At 49.7% G+C, this 25,876-nt stretch overlaps 2 protein-coding genes across 7 annotated transcripts; one reads left to right on the forward strand and one right to left on the reverse strand.

Annotated features, from left to right (window-relative positions):
* Positions 1-12,300, forward strand: EPX (eosinophil peroxidase). The gene is made up of 13 exons (XM_032162833.2): positions 1-197; positions 313-406; positions 707-882; positions 1,050-1,167; positions 1,303-1,432; positions 2,304-2,510; positions 4,355-4,673; positions 6,466-6,626; positions 6,966-7,221; positions 7,652-7,822; positions 10,503-10,740; positions 11,317-11,529; positions 11,830-12,300. The coding sequence occupies exons 1-12, from the start codon at positions 122-124 to the stop codon at positions 11,516-11,518; spliced, it is 2,148 nt and encodes a 715-aa protein (XP_032018724.1). The 5' UTR covers positions 1-121; the 3' UTR covers positions 11,519-11,529; positions 11,830-12,300.
* MKS1 (MKS transition zone complex subunit 1) lies at positions 8,862-25,449 on the reverse strand. 6 transcript variants are annotated; one of them, XM_032162834.2, is made up of 19 exons: positions 25,345-25,445; positions 24,812-24,921; positions 23,172-23,242; positions 22,592-22,747; positions 21,244-21,341; positions 20,760-20,888; positions 20,263-20,367; positions 19,482-19,590; positions 18,877-18,933; positions 17,481-17,523; positions 17,160-17,225; positions 15,604-15,674; positions 15,208-15,277; positions 14,997-15,104; positions 14,189-14,322; positions 13,564-13,646; positions 13,381-13,478; positions 13,207-13,268; positions 8,862-10,432 (listed from the first exon to the last, which is right to left on the reverse strand). In XM_032162834.2, exons 1-19 carry the CDS (start codon positions 25,422-25,424, stop codon positions 10,325-10,327), a joined length of 1,758 nt encoding a protein of 585 aa, XP_032018725.1. In that variant the 5' UTR covers positions 25,425-25,445; the 3' UTR covers positions 8,862-10,324. The 6 variants fall into 6 exon arrangements, 5 of the variants coding, with proteins under 5 accessions (XP_032018725.1, XP_058301583.1, XP_032018726.1 ...); XM_058445600.1 differs by lacking the exon at positions 8,862-10,432 and adding an exon at positions 11,498-11,614; XM_032162835.2 differs by lacking the exon at positions 8,862-10,432 and having other exon boundaries at positions 12,530-13,268; positions 25,345-25,449.
* Between the last annotated feature and the right edge of the window lie 427 nt (positions 25,450-25,876).

A 25,876-nucleotide genomic window follows, 5' to 3' on the forward strand; every position in this document is an offset into this window, starting at 1 on the left:
GAAGAGCTGGAGGAGGTGAGAGGTCGGCTGGGGGTCCTCAAAGTGAGAGGGGAGCAGAGGACCCTCCCGTGCAGGCTGTGGATGTCACTCACATCCCAGCTGGTGAAGCCTCACTGCAGAGATGTATCTGCTTCCAGCCCTGGCAGGGGTCCTGGCCACACTCATCCTTGCCCAGCCCTGTGAGGGCACTGACCCAGGTAATAGCCCCCTAGACAGGCGAGGAGGAGGGAAGGGAAATGGAAGGGGAAGCACTTGGGTCTTGGAGGGGGTCTTGTGGCTTGCTGAACCCTGAGTCCCCATCTCTTTGAACAGCCTCCCCTGGGGCAGTGGAGACCTCCATCCTGCGAGACTGCATAGCAGAGGCCAAGTTGCTGGTGGATGCTGCCTACAATTGGACCCAGAAGAGGTAGACTTGGGTCTGGGGGCTGCATGGGCCTGGGAGGATCAGTGAGGGGCATGGGAGGGCCTGGGAGGATCAGTGAGGGGCATGGGAGGGCCTGGGAGGATCAGTGAGGGGTAATGAGTGAGCCAAGTCCATCTCACTCATCACCCACCTCTGGACCCCATGAACCTCTCCTGTTGGTAGAGCCTCCCTTCCATCCATCCTTCTGTCCGCTTGCCCTGTCCTGACTGTCCCCCAGGACTGGGTCTCTGCTGGGTGGGTCTGCACCCTCTCTCCAGCCCTCACTCCTCCTCTCCTGGGCAGCATCAAGCAGCGGCTTCGCAGCGGTTCAGCCAGCCCCATGGACCTCCTGTCCTACTTCAAACAACCGGTAGCGGCCACCAGGACAGTTGTTAGGGCCGCAGATTATATGCACGTGGCCTTGGGGCTGCTTGAAGAGAAGTTACAACCCCAGCGGTCCGGACCCTTCAATGTCACTGGTACTCTGATCCCCACTGAGCCCCCTGGGCCTGCCCTGGCCTGGAGTAGAAGGAATCCAGGAGAGGGAGGCAGGGTACACAGGCTTGGGGTGCTGGGAGGAGACAGGGTAAAGGGATGGGAGGTACAGAGCAGGCCAGCTCAGGTCTGCCCACCTGCCTTCCCACAGATGTGCTAACAGAACCACAGCTGCTGCTGCTGTCCCAGGCCAGTGGCTGTGCTCTCCGGGACCAGGCCGAGCGCTGCAGCAATAAGTACCGCACCATCACTGGACGATGCAACAACAAGTGTGTGCGGGGCGGCGGGGGGCGGGGGCTGCCCCTTCCTGGGTGACCCCTCTCTTCCTGCACCCACCCTCTCCCTCCATGCTGAGCCATCTCCAGGCCCTGCTCCCTGCTAACCTATCCCACCCACGGCTGCAGGAGGAGACCCTGGCTAGGGGCCTCCAACCAGGCTCTGGCTCGCTGGCTGCCCGCCGAGTATGAGGATGGGCTGTCGCTCCCCTTCGGCTGGACCCCCGGCAGGAGGCGCAATGGCTTCCTCCTCCCTCTTGTGAGTTGGGGCTGAGGGCCTGGGAGGTTGCTTGATCTCTTAAATGCGGGGAGTAAAACACAGCCCAGAGTCACCCAGGCAAGGCTTGAACCCAGGCCCTTCCACTGACCAGTGCAGTGACTTGTGGCAAATAACACAGCTTTCTGAGGCTTAGTTTCCTCATCTGTAAAATGGCCCTAAAACCTACCTTGTAGAGCCTATGTGAATATTGAAGTCCTTGGTATAAATAGCTATATAGGACATGCTCTATTCATGCTAACCATTACGGTGTTGTAGGGTTTTTTCTGAGAAAATTAGTGTCAAAGTCTTGCTAAATATAAACAGCTCTATACCTTAATCTGGCTTTATCTATTGATCTATTTCACATTTATCAACTTATCAGTTTTCTACTGATATATCGATATAGCAGTCTATCGTCTACCCATCTATCAACATCTATTAATTAATTTTCTTCTATCCACCCTTCCATCTGCTGACCCAGTACTCCCTACATGTGTTATCCATCACCTGGCAACCAGCCCATGCACCTGGGAATCAGTGCTATCATCTGGTTAGCTATTAGTCTACAAATTGATCTATCTATTTGATCTGCCTTCCCCTCTGGAAGAGCTGGTGAGGTCTGAGCCAGTCAACCTAGCCCCTCTCCTTCTCTTTACCACCGGAATCCTCAGGAGCCCAGCCAGAAACCATCCTTCTAGGAATGAGAGCAGGAGGTGGCTACGCCTCCAGGGACAAAAGGGGCATGGAGGGCAGAAGAGGAGAGGCTGTCAATTCCAGCAGGGGAGCTGCTGCTCCCTGAGCGCTGGGTTGGCTCTAATACCTTGTGGGGTCAGGGAGCCCATGTCCCGTGCTGACGTTATTTCCGCACCAGGTCCGGGCTGTCTCCAATGAGATTGTGCGCTTCCCTAGCGAGAGACTGACCTCCGACCGCGGCCGGGCCCTCATGTTCATGCAGTGGGGCCAGTTCATTGACCATGACCTGGACTTCTCCCCGGAGTCCCCAGCCAGAGTGGCCTTCACTGCGGGCGTCGACTGTGAGAGGACCTGCGCCCAGCTGCCCCCCTGCTTTCCCATCAAGGTACCCTCAGCCAATCCCCTACGTCTTTGTGTGGCCTCCCCCAAAGGCAAGGTGCTGGGGGTGGGGATCTGGAAGACTGGAGCACCATCCTTAAGGAGCTGCCTGTGGAGCTGGGGTACGAGACAGAGACACAAGAAACACAGCTGAGCAGAGACCCCGCGCCGTGAGTGTTTGAGAGGTGGGGGTAGGGCAATCTGCCAGGAGGCTCAGGTCAGGCTTCATGGGGTGGGAAGCCCTTGAGACAGGCCTTGACCCATGGGTCTGAATCCAACAGGGAAAGCCTCTGGGCCCCTGCTTTTGGCAACCTAAGGGCCTCTTAGCTCTTGTCCTTCTCTCCTTCCCAGAGTAGTCCAAGGGCCCTGCAGCTCTTGCCAACTTCCTGGGCTTGGGCTGTGAGTAGGGTCCTAACCTTCAGGCTAGAAGGCCAGGACAGCGTGGGGCACTAGGGAAGAAAAGATAGAATCCAGGGAGCAGGGTCTCTGCTAGGAACATAGGGTTGACACACGTGCACACACACTCTCTCACACACACACGTGCACACACACTCTCGCACACACACGTGCACACACACTTTCTCACACACGTGCACACACTCTCACACACACGTGCGCGCACACACGTGCACACACACACACGTGCACACACACACTCTCTCCCTCTCACACATACACGTACACACACAGTCACCCTTAATAGGTGGGGCCACATTCATGAGGGATGACATGTGAGGGCCTCTGGATGGCCTCTCCCTGTTGCAACCTTATCTATTCCTCAATCCCTGGCTTAGGGGCACTTCCTCTGGGGAGCCCTCTCAGATCTTCCTATTACACTTTTAACATATGGCCTCCCCTCCCCTCTCCTCTCTCCTTCCTTCCTCTTTCTTTCTTCTTCTTTCTTTCTTTCTCTTTCTTTCTTTCCTTTTCTTTCTTTCTTCCTTCCTTCTTTCCTTTCTTTCTTTCTTTCTTTCTTTTTCTTTCTTTCTTTCTCTCTTTCTTTTTCTTTCTTCTTTATTATTTATTATTATTATTATTATTATTATTGTTTTGAGACAGAATCTCACTCTGTTGTCCAGACTGGAGTACAGAGGGGCAATCTCAGCTCACCGCAACCTCTGCCTCCTGGGTTCAAGCAATTCTCATGCCTCAGCCTCCCGAGTAGCTGGAATTACAGGCATGGGCCACCATGCCTGGCTAATTTTTGTATTTTTAGTAGAGATGGGGTTTCACCATGTTGACAAGGCTGATCTCAAACTTCTGGCCTCATGTAATCCACCTGCCTCGGCCTCCCAAAGTGCTAGGATTACAGGCATGAGCCACCACACCCAGCCCACATATGGCTTTTCTATCAAGCACAGCAGATGCCACTTCAACCTAGTTTCTTCACTCTATGTGTGTGTGTCTTTTTTCACTGAACTGCCAGCTTCCTGCAAACTTTCCTGTGAATTTTAACCTTCATAGTCTCCAAAGCACCAAGCAAGAAAGGGGCTTCGAAAAGGTCTGAATTAAAGAAGCTCAGGCCTAAGAGTCAAGAGAACTAAGTTCTAATCCCACCCTTCCTGCTAACTGGTTGTCACTTCCCCTCTCTGAGGCTGTTTTCCTTGCTGTAAAATGAGGATCGAGATTGTTTCAAAAGCCTCATTCATTCCTAACCTTTTGAGACTCTATGAAACAAAATGCTAAGGACACTCAGACTGAAGAGGTGAGCAGCATGGGCCTGAGTGAGTCAAGGAGGGCTTCCTGGAGGAAGGGAGTTTTAAGCAAGGTTTTCAGGAGGTGGGAGATGAGGGAGAGGAGTGAGTCTGCTATTGAGGGGGCCCCGTGTCACTGGCTCCTCTTCCATCTCAGATCCCACCCAATGACCCCCGCATCAAGAACCAGCGTGACTGCATCCCCTTCTTCCGCTCGGCACCCTCATGCCCCCAAAACAAGAACAGAGTCCGCAACCAGATGAACGCGCTCACCTCCTTTGTGGATGCCAGCATGGTGTATGGCAGCGAGGTCTCCCTCTCGCTGCGGCTCCGCAACCGGACCAACTACCTGGGGCTGCTGGCCGTCAACCAGCGCTTCCAAGACAATGGCCGGGCCCTGCTGCCCTTCGACAACCTGCACGATGACCCCTGTCTCCTCACCAACCGCTCGGCGCGCATCCCCTGCTTCCTGGCAGGTCAGACTGGGAGGAAGGTGGTGTCTTCCCAGGAAACAGCCATCTCTGGGGTCCCAACTGGGAAGCCATGGTGGGATGTGGTGAAGGTACATGGTTTGGGACCTCAGTATTAGGCACACCATAAGCATAGATCTGTGCACAGTCATCATAGAATCAGAACGTTGGAGTCCTTTTGCAAGCTCCCTGTGTGTGGCCAGAGATAACTGCTTAACCATCTCCAGTGAGAAGGCTCTCCCCGCCTATATGGCACCCCAGCTCAGCCACAGGCAGCTCTGACTGTTAGAAAGGTCTCCTTATTTTTGATCAAATATTCACCTATTCCCCTTAATCATGCTTCTGGAACCTCAGAAAAGACACTGTCTCTTTTTCACACAGGAATACCTCAAAGTAGCTGTTAACTCCATCTCCATTTTTTTTTCTCTTCTCTGGGATAAATTTCCGTAGTTCCTCCCTGTCCCCAGCTGTTGCTAGACAGTTAATACCTTCTTCTGGAAGCATAATTTGAACTTTCCTCAGGGTCTTTTGTCCCGTGTACATGGTTACAATAATAATGGTAGTCATTTCTCATTAAGATATTTTTTATTATTATTATTATTATTTTAAGATGGAGTCTCACTCTGTCTCCCAGGCTGGAGTGCAGTGGCATGATCTCAGCTCACTGCCACCTCCGCCTCCTGGGTTCAAGTGATTCCCCTGCCTCAATCTCCCAAATAGCTGGAATTACAGGTGCCTGCCACCATGTCTGGCGAATTTTTAGTGGAGATAGAGTTTCACCATGTTGGCCAGGCTGGTCTCGAACTCCTGACCTCAGGTGATTCACCTGCCTTGGCCTCCCAAAGTGTTGGGATTACAGGCGTGAGCCACCATGCCCAACCTTATTAACCTTATTAAGATATTTAAATGTACCATCTCTAAACCTACCTTGCAACAGCCCTGAAGGGAGGGAATTATTATTGTTCTCATCTTACGATGAGAAACTGAGACTCAGGGAAGGTGAATCATGTGCCCAAGAGCACAGAGTTAGTTTCAAATGGCAGAGTCCACTTGAGAACACAGTCAGTGTAGTATCAAGGTCTCTGCCCGGTCCACTGTATTCCACTGTTTTCCTCACAGGGAGTCGGCCCCAACCCCTCTTTTGAAAGATTGTACATTTGTGTGTCCTGGAAAGAGCAGCATGTGCCTTCGGGAGAGGTCAACTGAACTAAGATCTTGTGCAAAAGGGTTTAGTTAAAAGCAAGCAAATGATGGAATTAACTTTCCTTCCCTTCCTGTAGTAGGTCTGTTCCTAAGAACAGTCTCCGCCCAACCCTCCCTCTCTTCCTCTTTCCCTCTGGCTCATGGGGGAGAGCAGTATTATACCAAGCCCAAAGGTGGGGAAAGGTATACCAGCCCTTGGCAGAGAACATACAGGCAGATACAGCTCATGGACAGGTGGGCTCGCAGTCCCAAAGTCAAGGTGCCCTTGCCCATAGCTGGTCCGGGCTATGGATCTGGTTCTGTTGTAGAGTAGAATCCTTAGGCAAAGATGCCCCTGCCTGAGACCAGCAGCTGCCCTGTGCTTTCCCACCTGACCCAAGCCTGCTAGGAACCCCTGGTCCTCCCGCTCCTGGCCTATTGTGTTAGGGAGGAGGGTGTTGATGAGGAGCCTCAGCACAGCTGAAGAGATGGAGGTCCAGTGAGGGCCAGGAGTTTGGCCCACCCCATCTCTCCCATCCCCAGCCCTGGATCTACCCTGGTAGAAAGACATTTTTCTGGGAAAGGCTGCAGTAAATCTGAGCTTGGGGTTTTCAAGGTGACACCCGATCAACGGAAACCCCCAAACTGGCAGCCATGCACACCCTCTTTATGCGAGAGCACAACCGGCTGGCCACCGAGCTGAGACACCTGAATCCCCGCTGGAATGGAGACAAACTGTACAATGAGGCTCGGAAGATCATGGGGGCCATGGTCCAGGTAAGGAGCTCTGCATCCCGGCATCCCCCAGATGACAAGCTTGGCATGAGGAGCAGTCCTTAACACATCCTTGCAGATGTGCCTAAAACCAGCTGGGTCTGGGCAACCGGCGGAGCACCTGGACCTGTCCTCTTGCCCTGATTCTGCCTCTAACTCCCTGTGTGACCCTGTCCGTGTCACTCACCCTCTCTGGGCTTTGTATCTCCACCCACCAATAGGAAATTAATGTTGTCACGTTTGACGTGATGACAATAAACAATATGTCTGAGCCACCCTTTGAAAAGGCAAGGGTGTGGGTGAGTGGCCTCTGGGGAATGTTCCTCCTGTCTTCCCTTCCAGATCATCACCTACCGAGACTTTCTGCCCCTGGTTCTCGGCGAGGCCCGGGCCAGGAGAACCCTGGGGCCCTACAGGGGGTACTGCTCCAATGTGGACCCACGGGTGGCCAATGTCTTCACCCTGGCCTTCCGCTTTGGCCACACAATGCTCCAGCCCTTCATGTTCCGCTTGGACAGTCAGTACCGGGCCTCCGCACCCAACTCGCACGTCCCACTTAGCTCTGCCTTCTTTGCCAGCTGGCGGATCGTGTATGAAGGTGACCAGGTTTTCCAGGGGGCAAATGGGGGTGAGGGTGGGGAGCATGCCCTCCCCTAGGTGGGCCAAGCTTACTGCCAGGAAGCCAGGCTGCTGCAGAGGCCACTGCTAACATTTCCCCAAGACAGTGGAAATGAGGCAGGTGTCAGCAAGACCCTCAGTCACGGGCCTCCCATCCTCTGTGGAATGAGAGGATTTTTTAAAGGGGTGGAGACTAATGTCAGATTGATGGGGAGCTCACCTTCCACTCCTTAAGAAGTGCCTCCCAGCTCCAGCTGCTTCATGTCTCTCCAGAACTCTGTTTCCTGACAAATGTTACTAACATACCCGACTGGCTTGCCCAGCTCTGGGCTAGCTTGGCATCATGTGATAACCCAAGTAGCTTCCCAGAGGCTGGTCCAATCTGTGCTGCTCACATTCCCTGCCACCAGGGGGCATCGACCCCATCCTCCGGGGCCTCATGGCCACCCCTGCCAAGCTGAACCGTCAGGATGCCATGTTAGTGGATGAGCTCCGGGACCGACTGTTTCGGCAAGTGAGGAGGATTGGGCTGGACCTGGCAGCTCTCAACATGCAACGAAGCCGGGACCACGGCCTTCCAGGTGAGGGGCTGTCCGCCTCTTCTCCCAGCTTTGCTCAGGCCAGGCTGCTCAAGGGGTTCTGGGAAGACCGTGGTACCTCCTTTCTGACTGGGACTGTCTACAGGATGTGCAGGAGTGCAGAGGCATGCAAGGCCAAGGTTGATGTCCCAAAGCACTCCTGGAACACCGCCTGCTGTCCTGCCATGGCTCCCCCATCCACTGTAGGGGCTCCAGCTTTAGGTTCACCACAGGACCAGGACTTAGGCCCAGGAGCTGATAAAGGGAGGCTCGAACTTTCCAAGTAGAAAAAAAGCAATAGGCTTAAAAGGCAGGGAAGAACTGCTCCATTCCCAACACGGTGGCAAGTTCCAAGGAGGAAGGCTACAATTCCAGAGCTACAAAAACGCTCCTTGCTCTAAGTGGAGAAAGGCAAAGAGCCTTAGAGGCAGGGAATAGGTGGAATAAAACTAAGGCTGCAGTGGCTGTTTGGTGAGGGCACAAATGACTTTATCCCAGGAAAGAAGAAAATGTAGGCACTTTGTTAGTCACTTTCACGTATATTAATTTATTTTGTCCTCCCAATCACCTTGAGAAGCAAATGATTACAGCCATTTTATAGATGAGGAACTATGTTCAGAGACAGCTAGTAATTTGCCCAAGATCACATAAATAAGAAGTCGTAAAATCTGAATTTAAATTTACTATTTCTCCTTTCTTCCCCGTTCAACCCCAGTAGGGGAAGGCTTTGGCCACTGCCTTGCTCCTCTCTCCTTCCCACCTCCTACCTCCCTGTCTAGAAAGAACCTGAAGGCCCATCTGCCCATGTATGAAGCAGTGGTGGCACCTCCTACTGCCCACCCCACTTCACACAGCGCCTGGTAGAGCACAGCAGGCACTCCAGAAACCTGAGCTTCTTTCCTTTCTTAAACTTGGGCCCTCCTGGCAGCTAAGGAGCTGTGGGCGCCCCTGCTGGAGAGCTGAGATCGCTAGCCACCCAAGTTTCTATTAGGTTTTGAAGGGAAGGCAAGGGTTAAGGAAAGACACAAAGAGAGAGGGCGGCTCAACAGCCAATGCAGGTATTTATTTCCAGCATAAAACCTACAGAGGTGGGGGACCAGCTTATTGCCAGAGCCCACCGCCGCCTACAGCTGGGGTACTGGGTATGGGTATGGGCAGGAGGGGTCTGGGCCGTATGGCTTGCGCCTGGCAGGTTATTGATAAGATGTACCTATGATCAGGCCCTTTTTTCAGTGGGATGTGGTAAGATGTTCCTTGGACCTTTGCCCAGCAGGATATGATAGGGATGTTCCTTCAGTTGGGCCTTTGCCCATTAGGGTATGTTATGTCTTTCATGGCCCGACCTCCTGTGGAACGTTTCACTTTGACCAAGGTCTGGGAAATGGTGGGGGGCTTACAAAATGGTGCAGTTTGGACTAACATTCTTGCCTTCTACTTTGGTATAAAAGGAAGAGCTGGAGAGCTGAGGTCGCTAGCCACCTGAGTTTCCACATTGCGAGTTTCTGCTCCCTGCAATACTTGTGCCCTCCAGAAATATTATCCTGACACTAGCTCTTGCAATCTCCTCTAATCCCTTCCCAAGTGCAACATCAAACTGGGAACTGGACAACCTGGTTTGAGCTCCACTTAACAGTAAAGTGACCCTGAAGCCTATGGTTGCTCAACTTTAGTAAATATACCAGATATAGTTAGCATGCCATAAAAGCACCTCACAAAGGTGCTGTGAGGGTCCTGAGATATGATTCACCCAATAATGCTCAGTAATGGTAAAATACTGTGTCGTTTTCATGTGTTCCGCTGGGGGATGGTGTGTGTGAGCTGTAGTTCAATGGATGACGTTGGGCTGGTGTCCCTTCGGGACATGGCAAAGCTATCTCCTACCTTGATTGTCACATCTTATGATGTGGCTTGGCCCTGTGTGGGATCCTGATGGCTGACAAATTGGTATGGCTGGTCTTTGGAAGTTTCTGAAAACTTTTTAAAAACTGCTTTATTGAGATATACCATAAAATTCACCCATATGAAATAGACAATTCAATGATTTTAGTGTATTTAGAGTTATGCAACCATCACCATGATCTAGTATCACACCATTTTCATCACTCCCCAAAGAAACCCTGTAAGAACAGTCAATCCCCATCCCCACCCCAGCCCCAATCACCTCTAATATACTTTGTGTCTCTATATTGGCCTATGCAGGACCTCTCATATCAACGGAATCATAGTGTGCCGTCCTTTTCTGAGTAGATGAATTTTATCCATGCTCTCCATTTGTTGGCTTGTTCATTTATTTATTCATTCGCTCATTCATTCATTCTACAAACCTGGAGAGTCTTTTATATTCTGGGTACTGTCTTACTTGTGTCTAATGAATGCAGTCGAGCCCAGTAATAGTATCACTAAGTGTCAGATTTGTGGTTATGAGTTTTGGGTTAAAACAGCTTTCCGGGTTAGGACACACTCCTCAGTCTGATGCACACTGAGCATGGTTGTCCACTCACATTTTCAATCAGAGGACAGAAACCTGGTCTTTGGAAGGTTTAGGGACTCTTCTGCCAGCAGGATCTTCTGGTTCTGCCCAATATTGACTGGCCACAGCTTCCCGCCAGAGGACTGGTGGAGAGAAACAGAAGCTCATGGGACGTCAGCAAGACTGAAGCTGCTTCTCCCCGTTCCCCTGCAGGGTACAATGCTTGGAGGCGCTTCTGTGGGCTCTCCCAGCCCCGGAATTTGGCACAGCTTAGCCGGGTGCTGAAAAACCAGGACTTGGCAAGGAAGTTCCTGAATCTGTATGGAACACCTGATAACATTGACATCTGGATTGGGGCCATCGCTGAGCCTCTTTTGCCGGGGGCTCGAGTGGGGCCTCTTCTGGCTTGTCTGTTCGAGAACCAGTTCAGAAGAGCCCGAGACGGAGACAGGTAAGTGACCCTATCATAAAAGACATCAGCACCAGAGGCAGAGCAGAAAAACACTAGCATTTCAAGACTAAACAATGAAGAACACTGCTCTTTTTAGTATCATTTCTTCCAAGTTCACAGGATCTGAAATCAGGAGGCTCCTCTCTGGAAAGCTGGGTCAAAGGAAGAGAGACACTGACCCAGGCAAGGCCCATATTGCCTGAGCTGGAGTCATCTTAAACCCAGGAGGTTGCCTGGCAGCCTCACTGTTCTGGGTTGGTGGATCCCAGAAAACATGGGCAGAAAGGGCTAAATCTGGTTTCCCTCCGATACGTTTGTGATTTACGACCTGACTCCTTATTTGGAGTTGGTATTGCCTGAGTTCAAATCCAGCCCTGGCCACTTAAATTACTGTGCACTTAATACTGGGCAATTTATTTGGCCACTGAATTTGTTTCATTTCTGAAATTCCAATCTTGCAGGAATTTTGTGAGAACTGAATGGAATAATATATGTAAAGTGCCTGGCACACAACAGGTGCTCATTATAAGGTAATTCCTCCCCAACCTTCACCCACATCTCTTGACTGCCTGGTAGGTTCTGGTGGCAGAAACGAGGTGTTTTCACCAAAAGACAGCGCAAGGCCCTGAGGAGAATTTCCTTGTCTCGAATTATATGTGACAATACTGGTATCACCATGGTTTCAAGGGACATCTTCAGAGCCAACATCTACCCCCGGGGCTTTGTGAGCTGCAGCCGTATCCCGAGGTTGAATCTGTCAGCCTGGCGAGGGACATGAGGCTTCTGCAGGTAAGGGGAGGCCACCTCCAGCACCCTGGGCTGGGTTAAGCCCACACATCCTTCCCTGGATGGATGGTTGGGTCCTCTTAGGTCTCTAAGCAGAGAAACAGAACTTGTCACTAGGTACGCTTTCCAAGTGGCTTCCCAGTGTGCTAGTTTCTGGGCTGACAGTCAATTCCAGGCCCTAAGACTTTGGGGGGAAATTAGGAGCATCCAACTATCCTCAGCTTGGTCACTAATACCTGAAAACAGCTCCATTTCTAAACGTCTGGTAAATTCCTCACTTACCCAGTTCTGTTACTTCCACAGGAGTCTATCCCAAGCCTCCAACTTTTGGAGACAAGGGGAAGGGGAGGACCATGAGGCTGCCTTGTCTCCCTGGAGCAACTGCAGGCTGCTGATGCTTCTGCTGGCTATAGCTCAGAGCTGGGTTCCCCAGCCGGGAGTGAGAGCTGGGGGCTCCTATCAGCAATGGACCTTCCCGCCTTGGGAGCCACTTAGGTATTAGGCTATGAATCAGCGCCACGTGCAAAGGCTTGGGAGCCAAGCCATGTGGTCTTGCACCCCAGGCAAGAAAAGTCAGCTGGAGGGTTTACAGCACTTTCTACTGTTTCCCAGCCCTCCCTCCCCTCCCTCACCATGACTAAGAGACCACTCAGTCCTAGCCTCCAGACACCCCACAATACTCCTCTGAGCCTGGGGCTGGGCAGCATGCTCTGCTTCTACCAATAAAGCACTGATAAGGGCAGGGGCTGCTGTTTCTGTGTTGGGCTAGGGGGGACATGGCCTCGGTTCCATGCTTTGCTCCAGATGTTTAATGGAAGTGCTGCTAACACGCAAGCTGGCACAACCATCTAAGCCTCTCCTGGGGGCTGAATTAGAGAGCCCAAATAAACACTGTGGAGTAGGGAAAGGCAGAAAAGGGGAAGGGCAGACATGGTAGGGGCCCCGACACTAAGAACACCCTAGCCATACCAGCAACCTGAGCAGACAAACAGCCAACAGAACATCAGTCAAAATAAAAGGGGTTTATGTAACAAAACAAACAAACAAACAAAAAAACACAGTAAAAGATACCACCCAGCTAGCAGAAAGGACTCAGCACTGCCTTCAGCCTTCACTTACTCAGAAATAACTCACATCTCAACCTCAGCAAGCCCCAAGCAGCAGAATGAGGCTTCCCTAGAAAGAGGCTGAGAGTCACAGGCTGGGGATTTAAGACCCCTCTCATCGTCCACCTTCCTTCCTTCTTTGGTCTTGGAAGACAAAAAGCTCCATTTTTAAACGGTGGAGAACAGCAGATCCCTGCATCCCCCTGCTACTGTGAGACAAGCCAGAAAAGTGAGTCAAGGCCAGACTCACTATGGGGTCACCCCAAACAGCCTCAGATCAAAAAGCCTGCCTTGCTGTGATGCCCATTTATAGTGGCTGCAAATATAAAGAGGGGGGGCCACACGGTCTCTGGCTTTATTTCCAGAGGGTAGGGAGAAGACTCTGCAGAAGGCTAGGCAGAGGGGCCAGCTGGGAATTTCCCAGCTTTTCTGGTTCTCAGCAGACCAACGTGGTCTCTAATCAGAAAGACGAAGAGGCAGGAGAGCACTGGCCTCAGATACCCCCATCTTGTCCTCTTGCACTGTGGGCCAGGGCTGCTGTGAGCTAGGAGACCAGGGTTCCAGAGGGGCTCACTAGGTCCTGCGGGAGGCTTTCCCGGGCCTCCTGCATGCGGCGCCGGGCTCGACGGAAGGCCTCTGTAAGGAAAGGAGATATGGTATTTGGCTGCCATATGGTATTTCTCTCTGCACTGCAGAGAGAAACAGGCCCATGCTGACCTGGGGTGGCCAGCTTGGGGAGGGGACATACCTAGCACATTGTGAATGGAACTCTGCTGGCTGAACCCTTCCAGATGGTCCAACACACTCCGCATCCTTTTCCGAAGGGAGCTCGATTCCATGAAGGCCCTGCGGGGAGGTCAGCCACATGGTTACAGCTGTTCTCCACCCCTCAGGGGCAAGGTACCCTGAGGCAGAGGGCCAGGTCACTCACCTGGACTGCTGCAGACAGTGCAAGCGAAAGGTGACAGTGCCTGTGGTCTCTGTGCGGAGTCCAAAGCGGCTCAGGCGTTCCCCCTGTGGCATGCCATTGGGACAGCATCAGGTTTCTGCTGTCTCTAGACACCCCCGCACCATGCTGGCCTCGCCCCCATTCTTATTCCTATTCTTGGGAAGCGCAGTTCTGTTGGGGAAACCTTATTCCATCACCCAGACTCTATTACCTCAACGATAATACTGGGCTATTGGGCTCCCCCAACTAAACCAGGGAACATTCCAACCTCATTTGAGAAGCAGCAGTCTTATATGCTTACTGTGAATCCTCCCCACATCTGATTACTGAGGCCTTCAGCGATGGGGGAAAGAGCCAGTTATTCTGATGGGAACCAGGGGAAATCTCTAACTATACTATTTTCCAGAGACCTCCTATGATAGCAGTGTAGATATTGGAACCTAGTTCAAAATGTGGTCATGACTTCCAGCTTAAGCCACAGGAAGGAAGGGGCTAATACTGAAGCAATGCACAACTAAGGGGTCTTGACCCAGATCCCACCTCCTACAGAACAGAAGGACAGGACCGTAAGTTCTCAGCGTGAAGTCACTCCAAAGACAAAAGTCACCTTGAAGGATCCTGGTATCCGCACGTAGGAGAGGTCCTCCAGTTCCAGAGAACCGCCAATGAAAAACCTCCTCAGCTCAGCCACCGTGCCAAGCTCCACAGGTCTCCACGTGGAGATCGTCAGGGTGTGTGAGCCTGCGCAAGGGAAGAGAAGACTGGGGCCAGGTCCAGAAAGGGCATGTGGCCCCTCACTGACTCCCCAGCAATGACACAGGCCTAGACTCAGCTACAACACCTGGTCTGGTGATGACCTGGCCTCTGGTGAAGGTTATCATGGTTACCCATAGCACCTGTGTGGAATCAGTCCGGGAGAAATTCAAATTTCCGCTCTGCCAGTTATTACCTGCATACCCAGGACAGGTTTCTTAACCTTTCTGAAGCTCATTCTCCTCACCTAGTAAAATGGAAATGATACCACCTGCACCTCACAGAGTGGCTGCGAGAATTAAGTGAGAAGTATGGCACAATGCCTGGCACACAGTAAAAGACAGATGCTTTTATTCCAAACTGAATGCTGATTCATTCAATACACATATGCTACGAGCCAATTTTGCCATACAGCTTCTCACCCTGAGTCCAATCAGAGGAGCACGAAGCACATGGAGAGACTGTCAGGAAGTCAGTGCCAAGGCCACGTCATTGTCTCTAATGGAGGGGGGCAGAAAGTCCTCAGAGGAACAGGAACTCTTTCAAGCCAAACACTTCCAATTCCCAATTATCCTCATCCCTCACCAGAAGCATTCGAGTGTTAGTCTTGTTCTTAGGGCCTAGGGCATGTGGGCCACAGAAGGGCGGAGACAAGTGGTTACCTGGAGTGGCAGGCAGCACCACAGCCCCATAGCCTTCCACACGGTACCTCTGCCAGAAGTCCAGCGAGAGGACCTCACAGTAGAGCACAGGCCACTCTGGGAGTGCATCTGGGAGCAATGAGAGAAGCGGCCAGGTCACAGGCAGCCTTCACCAAGAGACAGCACTGCTTGAGGGGAACCAAGGCCCAGGATCAACTGCTGAGCTACTCACCAGAAGATTCATCCTCCTGGAGGAAGAAGGCTTCAAACGTGAATGGGTAGGAGAAGTGAGCCACCTTGTCCTGTAAAAAGGAGTGTCATAGGGTGGGCAAGGCCTCCCTTGGAATCTGTTCTCCTTGTGGCCAATGACAAGGTTATCTTCACAAGGGAAAAAGAAAAATGATCACCCAGGTGGGAAATAGGAGTCTGAGATGCAAAGGGACACCCAAATACAAGCTGCTGCCATGCTCAAAAAGACAGAGAGGATCTCTGGACCAGGTAGCCCTGCAGAACCCACACACAAGTCACCCAACTCTGGAATCCTCCCCAGGGCGCACAGCACTTGGCCTGATAAAACCTCAAATGCCATCCCAGGAGCAGATCTCATTCCCGCTCTCATTCTCCATACCATTCCCAGGGACTTGGTGGCGCAGGTCTGTGTTACTCCTGAGAGCTGCTGGAATGCTGGGCTTGACCAGTCTGAAAGCCAAAGACCAAATATAGTAAGCTCACCTGGGAGGAAAGCAAGTCGTTCAGAAAAAGACAGTTTCTTTTTTCATTTATTCACACAATCAGTCATTCATTTACCATTTACTGAGTGCCTGCTATGTGCTAGCATATCTTAGGGGTATCTTGGTAACTAGATAGAAAAGATCCCCATCTCTCATGGAGCTGACATTCTGGGGGAAGCAGGGAGACAGACAAAAAACAAACCAACAAGAGACTATTGGGTAGTGATGAGTGCTATACTAAAAACAAAATGGGGAAGGGACTGAGTGATTGGGAGGCTCATTTAGACTGGGTGGTAAGAGAAGGCGTCTCAGAGGCAACACAGGTGAGATCTAAACTCAGAAAGAACCAGCCATGCTAAGATATGGCAGAAAGGGTTTCAGACGAAGGAAATGGCCCTTAAAAGGCTCTAAGGTGGGAATGAACCTGGCTAGGAAGAATGACTGAAATGTTGTATGGAAGAGATAGGCAGGGGCCAGCTCACTCAGGGTATCAAGTTTACATTTTACTCTAAGTGGGAGGGGAAGCTGTTGGGGTTTTCAGCTCAAAAGGGACATAACTTGTTTACACTTTTTAAAGCTCAGCTTGGCTTTGGTGTCTGTGGCAAATGAACTGCAAATGGGAGCAAGGCAGGAAGCAGGGGGATAAGTCAGAAGTTGAATGCACTGGCCTAGACAAGAGATGGTGGTGGCTTGATGTAGGGTGGTGGCTTGGTGTAGGGTGCTGGAGAGAACAAACAGGTTCACAACAGCTTTTGAAGACAGAACAGACAGGAACTGTTGACAGATTGGCTGGCTACAGGGAGCTAGGGAAAGTGAGGGATCAAGGATGTCCCCTAGGTTTTTGGCATCAACAACTCAGTAGATGACACTGCCATTCTGTTAGGATGGGGAAGACCAGGGAGGAGAGGTTTGAGGGAAGAGGAGGAATCAAAAGTTCTTTTTGGTCATGTTAGACAGAAATGACAAAGAGGTAACTGGATATGAGTCTGGAGTCCAGGGAAAAGGTTAAAGCTAGAGGCGGAAACCTGGGAGTCTGAGACGTATCGATGGTATTTAAGCCATAGGATGGATGAGGTCGCCCAGAAAGACTGCGGACAGAGAGTAACAGAAGACCTTGGCTTAGCCGTGGGTACTCTCACAGTTGAAGATCAACAGAAGGGAAAGCATCACCCAAGGAGGCTGAGGGGCCACCAGCGAGACAAGAGAGAGAAGTGTGGAGCCAAAAGCCAGAGAAGTGTGTCATGCAGCACAGTGGGCTCTGGCAAATGCTTCAGGAAGGTCAAGCGAGGTGAAAGCAGGGAAGTCCCCACTGGGTTTGGTAAAGTGGATGTGATCTATGACCTTGAAAAGGACAGTAACAGTTTCAGCAGAGGAGTGGGAAAGGAAGCCTGACCAAATGCCTCTAGATCTGTCTGAATGGGTATAAAAGGAGAGACTTAAGAATATTACTTACGAGTAGTTGGCAATTCTACAAAGAAGTGGACATAGAGATTGTCATACTCATAGCCTTGGGCTGAAACTACGAGAGAAAACAGGAAGCTATTTTAGCTTTTTCTCCTACTACCCTTAGCACCCAACCCAATCCTGAGGGGCCTACACACCCTGAGAGCAATTCTTTTGAGGGCCAGGAACCCTCTGTGTTTCCAGGAAAGACTCACCACTGAGTTTCCCAAGTATAGCAGACAAGGCCTCTACCAGAGTGGAGGAGACTATTCACAGCTCCATCTAGGCACGTGCCTAAGCATCAAGAGATCTATGCTAGCAAGACACTTACCTACCTCTCCATTTACAAAGAGCCGGAGGGCACCCGGGACAGTCTAAGGTGAAGAGAAGTGGGAAAGGATCAGCAGGCCTGGAGGGAATTGGCACTTCTCCTCCAGCCCCATCTACAAATCTGCAGACGACCTGACACTGGGGGTCAGGCCCTGGGTGTCACTACTGCACTTTCTCCCCACCCTGACACTCCTCCACAGATCTGTTTCCTTCATTCCTAAGATTCACAATGTAGGGGGAAAGTACATAATTTAAATGGCAATGAGGACAATGCACTACGGGAAATTATTCAAGCAACAGCAACTGTCCTGTGGTATGCAATGGGAAGCCAGAATGCCCTGATCCCTTTAGATGGCTGAGGTCAAGAAACCAGGGAATTTTCTTTTTTAATTATTTGTGCATCTGTCTTATCTAACTTTTAAATACTGAGTATTTGTTGCTTATGCAATATGGAAATAGTGAAGGTTAATTTTTCAGAGAAAGAGAGGGAGACCAGGAAGTAATTCTATCCTTGTTTCCAAGTCTAGAGATGGAACTCTTAGAATGAGAAAAGACAAAGAACAGCACAACAGAATAGCTGAACTAAACCACTTTTTTTTTTTCAGACAGGGCCTTGATCTGTTGTCCAGGCTGGAATGCAGTGGTGTGATCATAGCTCAATGCAAACTCAAACTTCTAGGCTCAAGCAATCCTGCTGCCTCAGCATCATGAGTAGCTGGGACTACAGGTATGTATCACCATGCCTTGCTAATTTTTTTTTATTTTTGTAGGGATGTGGTCTCACTATGCTGCCCAGGCTGGTCTCAAACCCCTGGCCTCAAGTGATCCTCCCACCTCAGCCTCACAAAGTGCTGGGATTATAGTCATGAGCCACCACATCGGGCCTATATTTTTTAACAGCCAAAATATGTGACATACAGAAATGGCACCCCTGCCTCTCTATGGGGTATTTTGAAAAAATATCCACATGAAAGGTGAAGAAGACATTTTTCATCCTTGTATTTATTTTTTAAATTAATTATAAAGTAATACATAAATACATTACCACTGATAAAAATTCAAAACTACCTAAGTTTAGGGAATAAAAAGCAAAAATCCCTGATATATCCCTCTCACCACCCACTACCCACCTACCACATCTAATCCCACCCTCTCCAAACAAAGCCACCCACAGCATGTGCGTAGCCTTTCAGACCTTTTTCTCGGCATTAACAGTTCTCTATCGACATGCAATGTTGCAAAACACATAACAAGGACTATACGTGCTATTCTTTGACTTCCTTTTTACACCGTAGAGTATACCTTTGGGCCTTTAAGAGAGGTGCTGTAACTCATCCACAGTCAGAATGCTCCGGCTAAACACAGCTCACAGTGCTGCAGGAAGCCAAGCTACTCACCATCTCAAAATCAGTGCCTACGAGGCTGCTGAGATACTCCTTGTGCCGGCCATAAAGCTGAGGAAACAAACCAAACCAAAACTCAAGATGCAACCCAAGCTAGACCAAAGTTCAGTTCTGAACGGCAAGAAGAAAAGCAATAGTGGGAAGGGTCAGCAAGAGCTGGAGGCGTGAGCACCTGACCCACCGCCATTTTACTGTGAAGCAGAGGCCCTGGAGTCAGCTGGTCTGGGGCGGAATCCTGACTCTCGCGCCTACAAGCTATGCCACCTTGGGCAGACTACTTAGCTCCTCAATCTACGTTTCCCCACTTACAAGGTGGTAATAAGTGTTCACCTCAAAGGGCTGTTGTAAGGACTAAAGGAAACAAGGTATGTAAAGTACCTAGCACAGAACATGGTAAATGCTCAAATAAATGGTTATTGTTATTATTATAATATGATGGAAAAACTTCTGTCTGATATGTCAGCAATGCTGCCTAAGTCAGAAGAGGCTATGAAGGGCAAGGCTTTTCCCGAGCAACTGCTGACATCAAGTTCAGAAATGGTCTCAGCTCCAGGCACTGAGGCTCATCCCTTCGACACTTGGAATGAACTCGCGCTTACATCCTTGAACACTCGCCGTTCCCGCTCCTCCTCCTCTGGCTGTGCGAGGGGAGAAACATTGTCGATCGTATATTTCCACAGCTCCTGCTTCTCCCCCTCCGTCTCAATCCTGTAAGGTCAAAACCACAGAAAGGAGCAACTCTAATAATGAGAGATGGGCCCTGGGATAGCTCCCAGCCCAGGGATGAGCGATCAGGGCCATACACCTCACTGAAGTATATGATGATAAAAGTGGCTGTATTGACAACCAGGAGAGAGAAACAAAACGGTAAAGCAGAGAAGGCACCAGACTAGACTCAGAAAGTATAGGTTCTGGGCCCATTTCTGGCTTGAAGTTACAGTCAAACTGTAAGGCACAACATTCCTGCCACCCAGTTCTCTCACCTGAAAAATGGACAGTTGGTCCAGATAATTTCTAATTTACATTTCTGTCATTTCCAAGATACAGAGATGAGGAACAGTCAGCCCACAGGAAAAGCCTAGCTGAGTTCACCCCACTCTGTTCTGGTCAGGTCCTACATTCAGCAGCACAGAGAATCACTGTCATTTAACTGTACCACTGAAGTGATCCCTTTCAAATTGGTGCAGTTGCACATTTTCTGAGAAAGGAGTCCCCGGTTTTCTAAGGCCCTATGACCTGGAACAGAATGCGAACCATTGCCTGGGAATGTAAAAGTTAGAACAGATGAAGGACTTTCTGACAGTCTAGTTGACTAGGGACAAAAAGTGCAACCAAGGGAAGGAATGCCAGTCTCCACTACCCCTTCCTTCCTCTCCTCACCGGTAGGGTCCTTTGAGGCCTGTGAAGTCAGGCTTTACTGTGATCACACCATTGCTATCCACCTTCAGAGTACACAGGACATGTTCATACTTCTTATAGCCAAGCCTAGAAATCAGGAAAACACCAAGGTTGAGGTCAGTGGTCCTCCAGGGAAACAGGAAGAGATACTGAGCCCACTTCAGGGCAGAGACCAGAGGCTACAGGGAGAGCTGTCAAGGTAAAACTTTCTTCCAAGTACAACTAAGAAAAAAAGGAAGAAAAAGTCCCTCCCTCTCCTATAACCCAGGATGATAACAGAAAGGGGATAGCTGGTGAGAGGAGAAGAGGATGAGGATCTGAGCTGGCAGTGAGAAGCTTCACTCATAACTAAGAAAAAAAGGAAGAAAAGGTCCGTCCCTCCTTCCGCTATAACCCAGGATGGTAATAACAGGAAGGGGAGAGCTGGCGAGAGGACAAAAGGATGAGGCTCTGAGCTGGCGGTGAGAAGCGCCACTCACGTTTTACAGGGCCCCAGGTCCGCCATGATGTGCATTGTCTGAAGAGGGGTGTTAATGACATGGTTGTTCCTGACGAACTCTTCTGAGGGTTCCCAGGTGACGACGCGTGACTTGAGGATGCCGCCCTCCCTGGGAGACACCACAGAAAGGTCACTTCCCTGGCACACCCCAATGGAGCACCCCAGTGGAGAGCCACTTCAGAATGGGAAGTTAGAGCTGGTGGACACACTGTTTTGTTTTGTTTTTTAAGAGCCAAAATATTTGACAAACAGAAATGACATCCCTTCCCTCTCTCTGAGGCACTTTGGAAAAATGTGTCCACGTGAAGAGTGAGGAAGATATTTTATATTTTTATATTTATTTTTTAAATTAATTACAAAGTAATACTTGAATACTATATATAACCACTGATAAAAATGCAAAACTACCCAACTTTAGGAAATAAAAAGTAAAAGCTTGCCCCCCATCCCATGCCCGCACTCACATCCCTCGCCTGTCCTGCCGGCGCCGCCTAACATTTGCCATTCGCTCGACCAAGAATGAAGGCACCTCGCTGGCTGCAGTGGTCATTCTCTGACAGTGCTGGGAAAAGCAAGCAGCCCTGTGTAAGCCATCTGGTCAGGGCCACATGGGCCAAGTACCTGAAGGGAAGTATTCCTCCTGAAACCTCATCCGGGACCTGAACCCCGCAGGTTCCGCCACCTCACAATGATACATGCTAACAGAGGGAGCAGTGGCCAAACAACCCAAAGAAGATTTCTACCACATCGTGGTTTGCCTTCGGATTTTAAAAAGGAGTTATTTATGTTAATATTAAAATCAGCCTGCATTCTCTGAGCACAAACCAACAAAAAGTTGGGTTAGTTTGCTTGGTAGATGTTGAAGTTAACAAGGTGGTTAGAAAAATGCCAAATGGGATATAAGTATTTTGTGGGAAATCCTCACATGGTAACTGAGCACTAAGTGCATTTTCATTTGCTTTTCCAAAACAGACAACCCAAATTTTATTTCATTTATATTATTTTTTTAAGAGACAGGGTCTCACCCAGGCTGCGGTGCAGTGGTGCTATCATAGTTCACTGCAACCTTGAACTCCTTGGCTCAAGTAATCCTCCCGCCTCAGCTTCCCAAGTAGCCAGGACTACAGGTACATGCCACCATCCCCAGCTAATGCTATCAATCCACAGCTCTAATAATGAAAGCACGTCAATCTTTCAAAAACATTTATTAATACCTGTTCCTTGCAGAGACCTACAGAGTCATAGACAAAAATAAAAAAATATAGGCTCCACCCTCGAGGAGCTTAAAATCTTACCAAGAAGACAGAAGCAACTGAAATGCAGTGACTAAAGAAAATGTAAAACAAGGTTACAAGAGTATTTTTGTCATAGGCAAATTGAGGACATAAGCCATTTTCCATAGCTCTACTGAATTCCTCTTCAAACCCATATACTCAGAGTTTGGGCTGAATCCCCTGATGAATTTTATCTAGATTGTTCCAGACTCCACCACCTGTCTTCTTTCATGATGCATGGAGGAAGTCAAGCCCAGTGGTTACTTCTCCAAGTATGCACTCTGCAAGCATATAATAAGAGATACTGGCAGCTCCCCCAGGCCCTCAAGCAGGCAGAGAAGGGATCAACAGCCTTACCACCTGCAGACTATGCCCATTCTATTCCAGGATGGCTGCCAGCAGCAGCAGCTCACAGCGGTTCCTAGACAGGCTACTTGTCTCCCCTTACTAGGCTCCTGACATAACACACAGAACTCAGTGAGGCAAAAAAGCTAGAGGAAGCAAAGATGGAAGCTACCAAAGATGGAAAGAACAATACCTCCTCCAAATTGGTGTATCTATCAGAGTCAGTGTAGGTAAAGATTCGTCGGTTCTTCTTGCCACCCGAATTCTCCAGCTTCAGGATCTCCTGACGGTACTGATAATCCAAAGGACTCTGACAGGCTGCTTCATTTTGGTACAGATCTACTTCAAACTGAGGTTACCATAAGGAAACAGAGATGTGTACATCATTATAATACATCAAACTTTTGCTTCTGTAACTGTTTAATCAAATCAGTTCTACAGAGCTGATGCTATCTGACACGTTTTCATAACCAATACTAAACTAATGAATGGTAGGGGAACCAAGAACATTAGAGCTAAAAGGAACCAGACTGATAGTCTAATCCAAGTCTGCTATTTTACAGATGGCATATAGCCCAGAGATGAAAAGTGCCTCACCCAGAATCATAAAACTGAGTAGTGGCAACCCCTATGTTACACTGCCCTTTAAACACAACAGGGGAAAGTATAAACTGTTACAACCTGTCTGGAAATCACTTTGGCAATAGGTATCACCAGCCATGTGGAGGTAGACCAGATGGAATAGACAGAGAAGACAAGAGACACTGGCTCACCTGGCTAAAGAGCTTCTCTTGCCACCCAATCACAATCTCCTCCTCTTCGTCTTCCTCTGGGCGGTGTCCACCTCCAAAGACAACAGAGTGAATCAAATGCTTGAGCCAAACCAGCACCACTTCTTGCTCTGTGGTTGATTACAACCAAAGTCCCTATTCTTAAATTTGCCACAAAAACCAGCTGGAATTCAGCAATTTAGTAAGCACTCAACCTAGAGAAATGCTAGAGAGGCTGTATATGAGAGTTAGTATGAGTAGAAGCCAAGATTAGAACCCAAGAAGTCTTAATCATGACTCTAATTTGAATAAAAGAAAATACCCCCCAGTAATTTTTTTGGGGGTGGGGGATGGAGTCTCACTCTGTCACCCAGGCTGGAGTGCAGTGGCACTGTTTCAGCTCACTGCAACCTCCTTTTCCTGGGTTCAAGCGATTCTCCTGCCTCAGCCTCCCAAGTAGCTGGGATTACAGGCACACACCACCAACCCAGCTAGTTTTTGTATTTTCAGTAGAGATGGGGTTTTGCCATGTTAGCCAGGCTGATCTTGAACTCCTGACCTCAGGTGATCCACCTGCCTTGGCCTCCCAAAGTGCTGGGATTACAGGCGTGGGCCATGGCGCTCAGCCTGCTCCAGGAAATATCTAATCTAACTGGATAAAAGAAACTGAAATTTAGATATAAGCTGAATAGCCAGCCCTTCCTCAGTCCCAAGTGTCTGCGTTTGCTAGAAAATAACCCTGGCATTTTTATCTTTACTATTTCTGAAGCCATATATGTAGAATCACAAACACTGAAATTTAGGAGACCAAGTGTCAGGAGAGGACGGTGAAGGCAAATAAATGATTTTTTAACAGAACCAAATCTGGCTGAATGCAGTGACTCACACCTGTAATCCCAAAATTTTGGGAGGCTAAGGTGGGAGGATCACCTGGGCCCAGGAATTTCAGACCAGCCTGGACAACATAGCAAGACCTTTTCTCTACTAAAACTTTAAAAAGATCAACCGAGTGTGATGGTGTAGGCTGTAGTCCCAGCTAGTTGGGAGGCTGAGGCAGGAGGATGGCTTGAGCCTGGGAAACCACAGTTTACAGTGAGCTATGATCATACCACTGCACTCCAGCCTGAGCAACAGAATGAGATTCTGTCTCAAAACAAAACAAAAACAAAAACAAAGAAAACAAATCTAATCTAATACACTCTTGGCTGGCTGAGTATGCCTTTTTCAGAGACATGTTTCACAACCTGCAAGCCCACACTCTTGCCTAGGAACAGCTCTGAACAGAAAGAGAAACAATAAAAGCAGACAGACTGCTGACAATAACCACTCTGTCCTCTCCTCCTCATTCTTTTGGTTTCCCAGATAAGGAAAACCACAAGAACACAGTTGATCTTCATATGCACATCATATGCATATTTTTCAAGCAGTCCCCAGTTTAAAAGTTGTTTTTAAAAGTGTTTATATGTGTGTTTAGAGTTTGGGGCATGTTTTCTCTTTTAAAAATGCCACAAATAGAATGTAGGTTTCCGGGCAAATCTATAACACATCAGAAGTACAGTATTTGTTATCTCACTACATTTGGCCACAATTCTGATTAGTATCAGAATTAGTATTAGATGGCACATCACCACCATAACACCCACTGGCAGTTGGCTGAGGCCTAAAAGTGGCCAAGTCTATGAGGTCCTTCCCGAGCTCGGCAGCAGGCTGATAATGAAGAAAGTTGCTTGATGTGATTCTTTGCAGGTGGACTCTGTCAAGAAAAGCCCAAAATATTCGTTACCAGACATGCAACCGGGAGATGAACACAAAGCAAGGATGGGGGAAACAAAACAGAGGAGGTAGGGTTGCCAAGGTGTGCTGGGTGCAGACAACGGAGAGGGGGTGGGTGGGTGCGCGGTCCTGTGGGGAAGAGTGAGGGTGAGAGGGTGTACTGGGGACACAGGGCTCTGAGAAACTGGGAGCAACAAGGACATGAATGGACTTGGGTGGGCCTGTAAGGGGTTCTTGGAGGCTGTGAGTGGATGGGGGTACGGATAGTGAAAGAAGTGGGGAGCCCGGAGAAGAAGCGGTCGGGATAGTAAGCAGAAGTGGGGACTTCAGAACACCGAGTTCAGGTTGGAATGATCTAAGGATATAAAAGCATGGGGCCTCGGGGCTGGGGCGGTGCGACTACCGGAGGCGCAAGTTGCGCACGGGGTCCCGGGAGCGATACACTGCCTCCCCGGTGTCAGTGCTCCAGACGGTCTCCGCCATGACAGCTGCGACGCGCCGCGACTGCGCCGGAAAGCGCGCCGCTCCGTTTTCCTGGCAACGGAGACGCTGGATCGGGAGGCGACGGAGGTGCTGCGCGCGCAATCCGCCGTTCTCGTCACGGTGCCACAGTCGCAGTCGGTCAACCAGTGCAAGTGCAACCCAAGCCGAACGCCCAAGAGGGCTCCAGGGTCCTGCCGATCACCGCTTACCATGTATGCGAATAAAGCTCACCCAAAGCGGGACCTCGTGCGCTGTGCAAATGAGGAAACTGGCACAGCCATCAGCCCACCTCATATAGACAGACAGATGCAGAAATGATGATGGGGACCAGGTGACCTGAGTCTTCGCCCTCTACCTTTTCCACCATGCCACACTGCCTTCCACTGAACGCGTGAAAACTTTGGCCTGAAAATCGGTGGATGTGACTGTAAGAAATGCACCCATTATTCCCA

This window comes from Hylobates moloch, unplaced genomic scaffold (assembly GCF_009828535.3).
Source record: "Hylobates moloch isolate HMO894 unplaced genomic scaffold, HMol_V3 SCAFFOLD_10, whole genome shotgun sequence".
NCBI classification, from domain to species: domain Eukaryota; kingdom Metazoa; phylum Chordata; class Mammalia; order Primates; family Hylobatidae; genus Hylobates; species Hylobates moloch.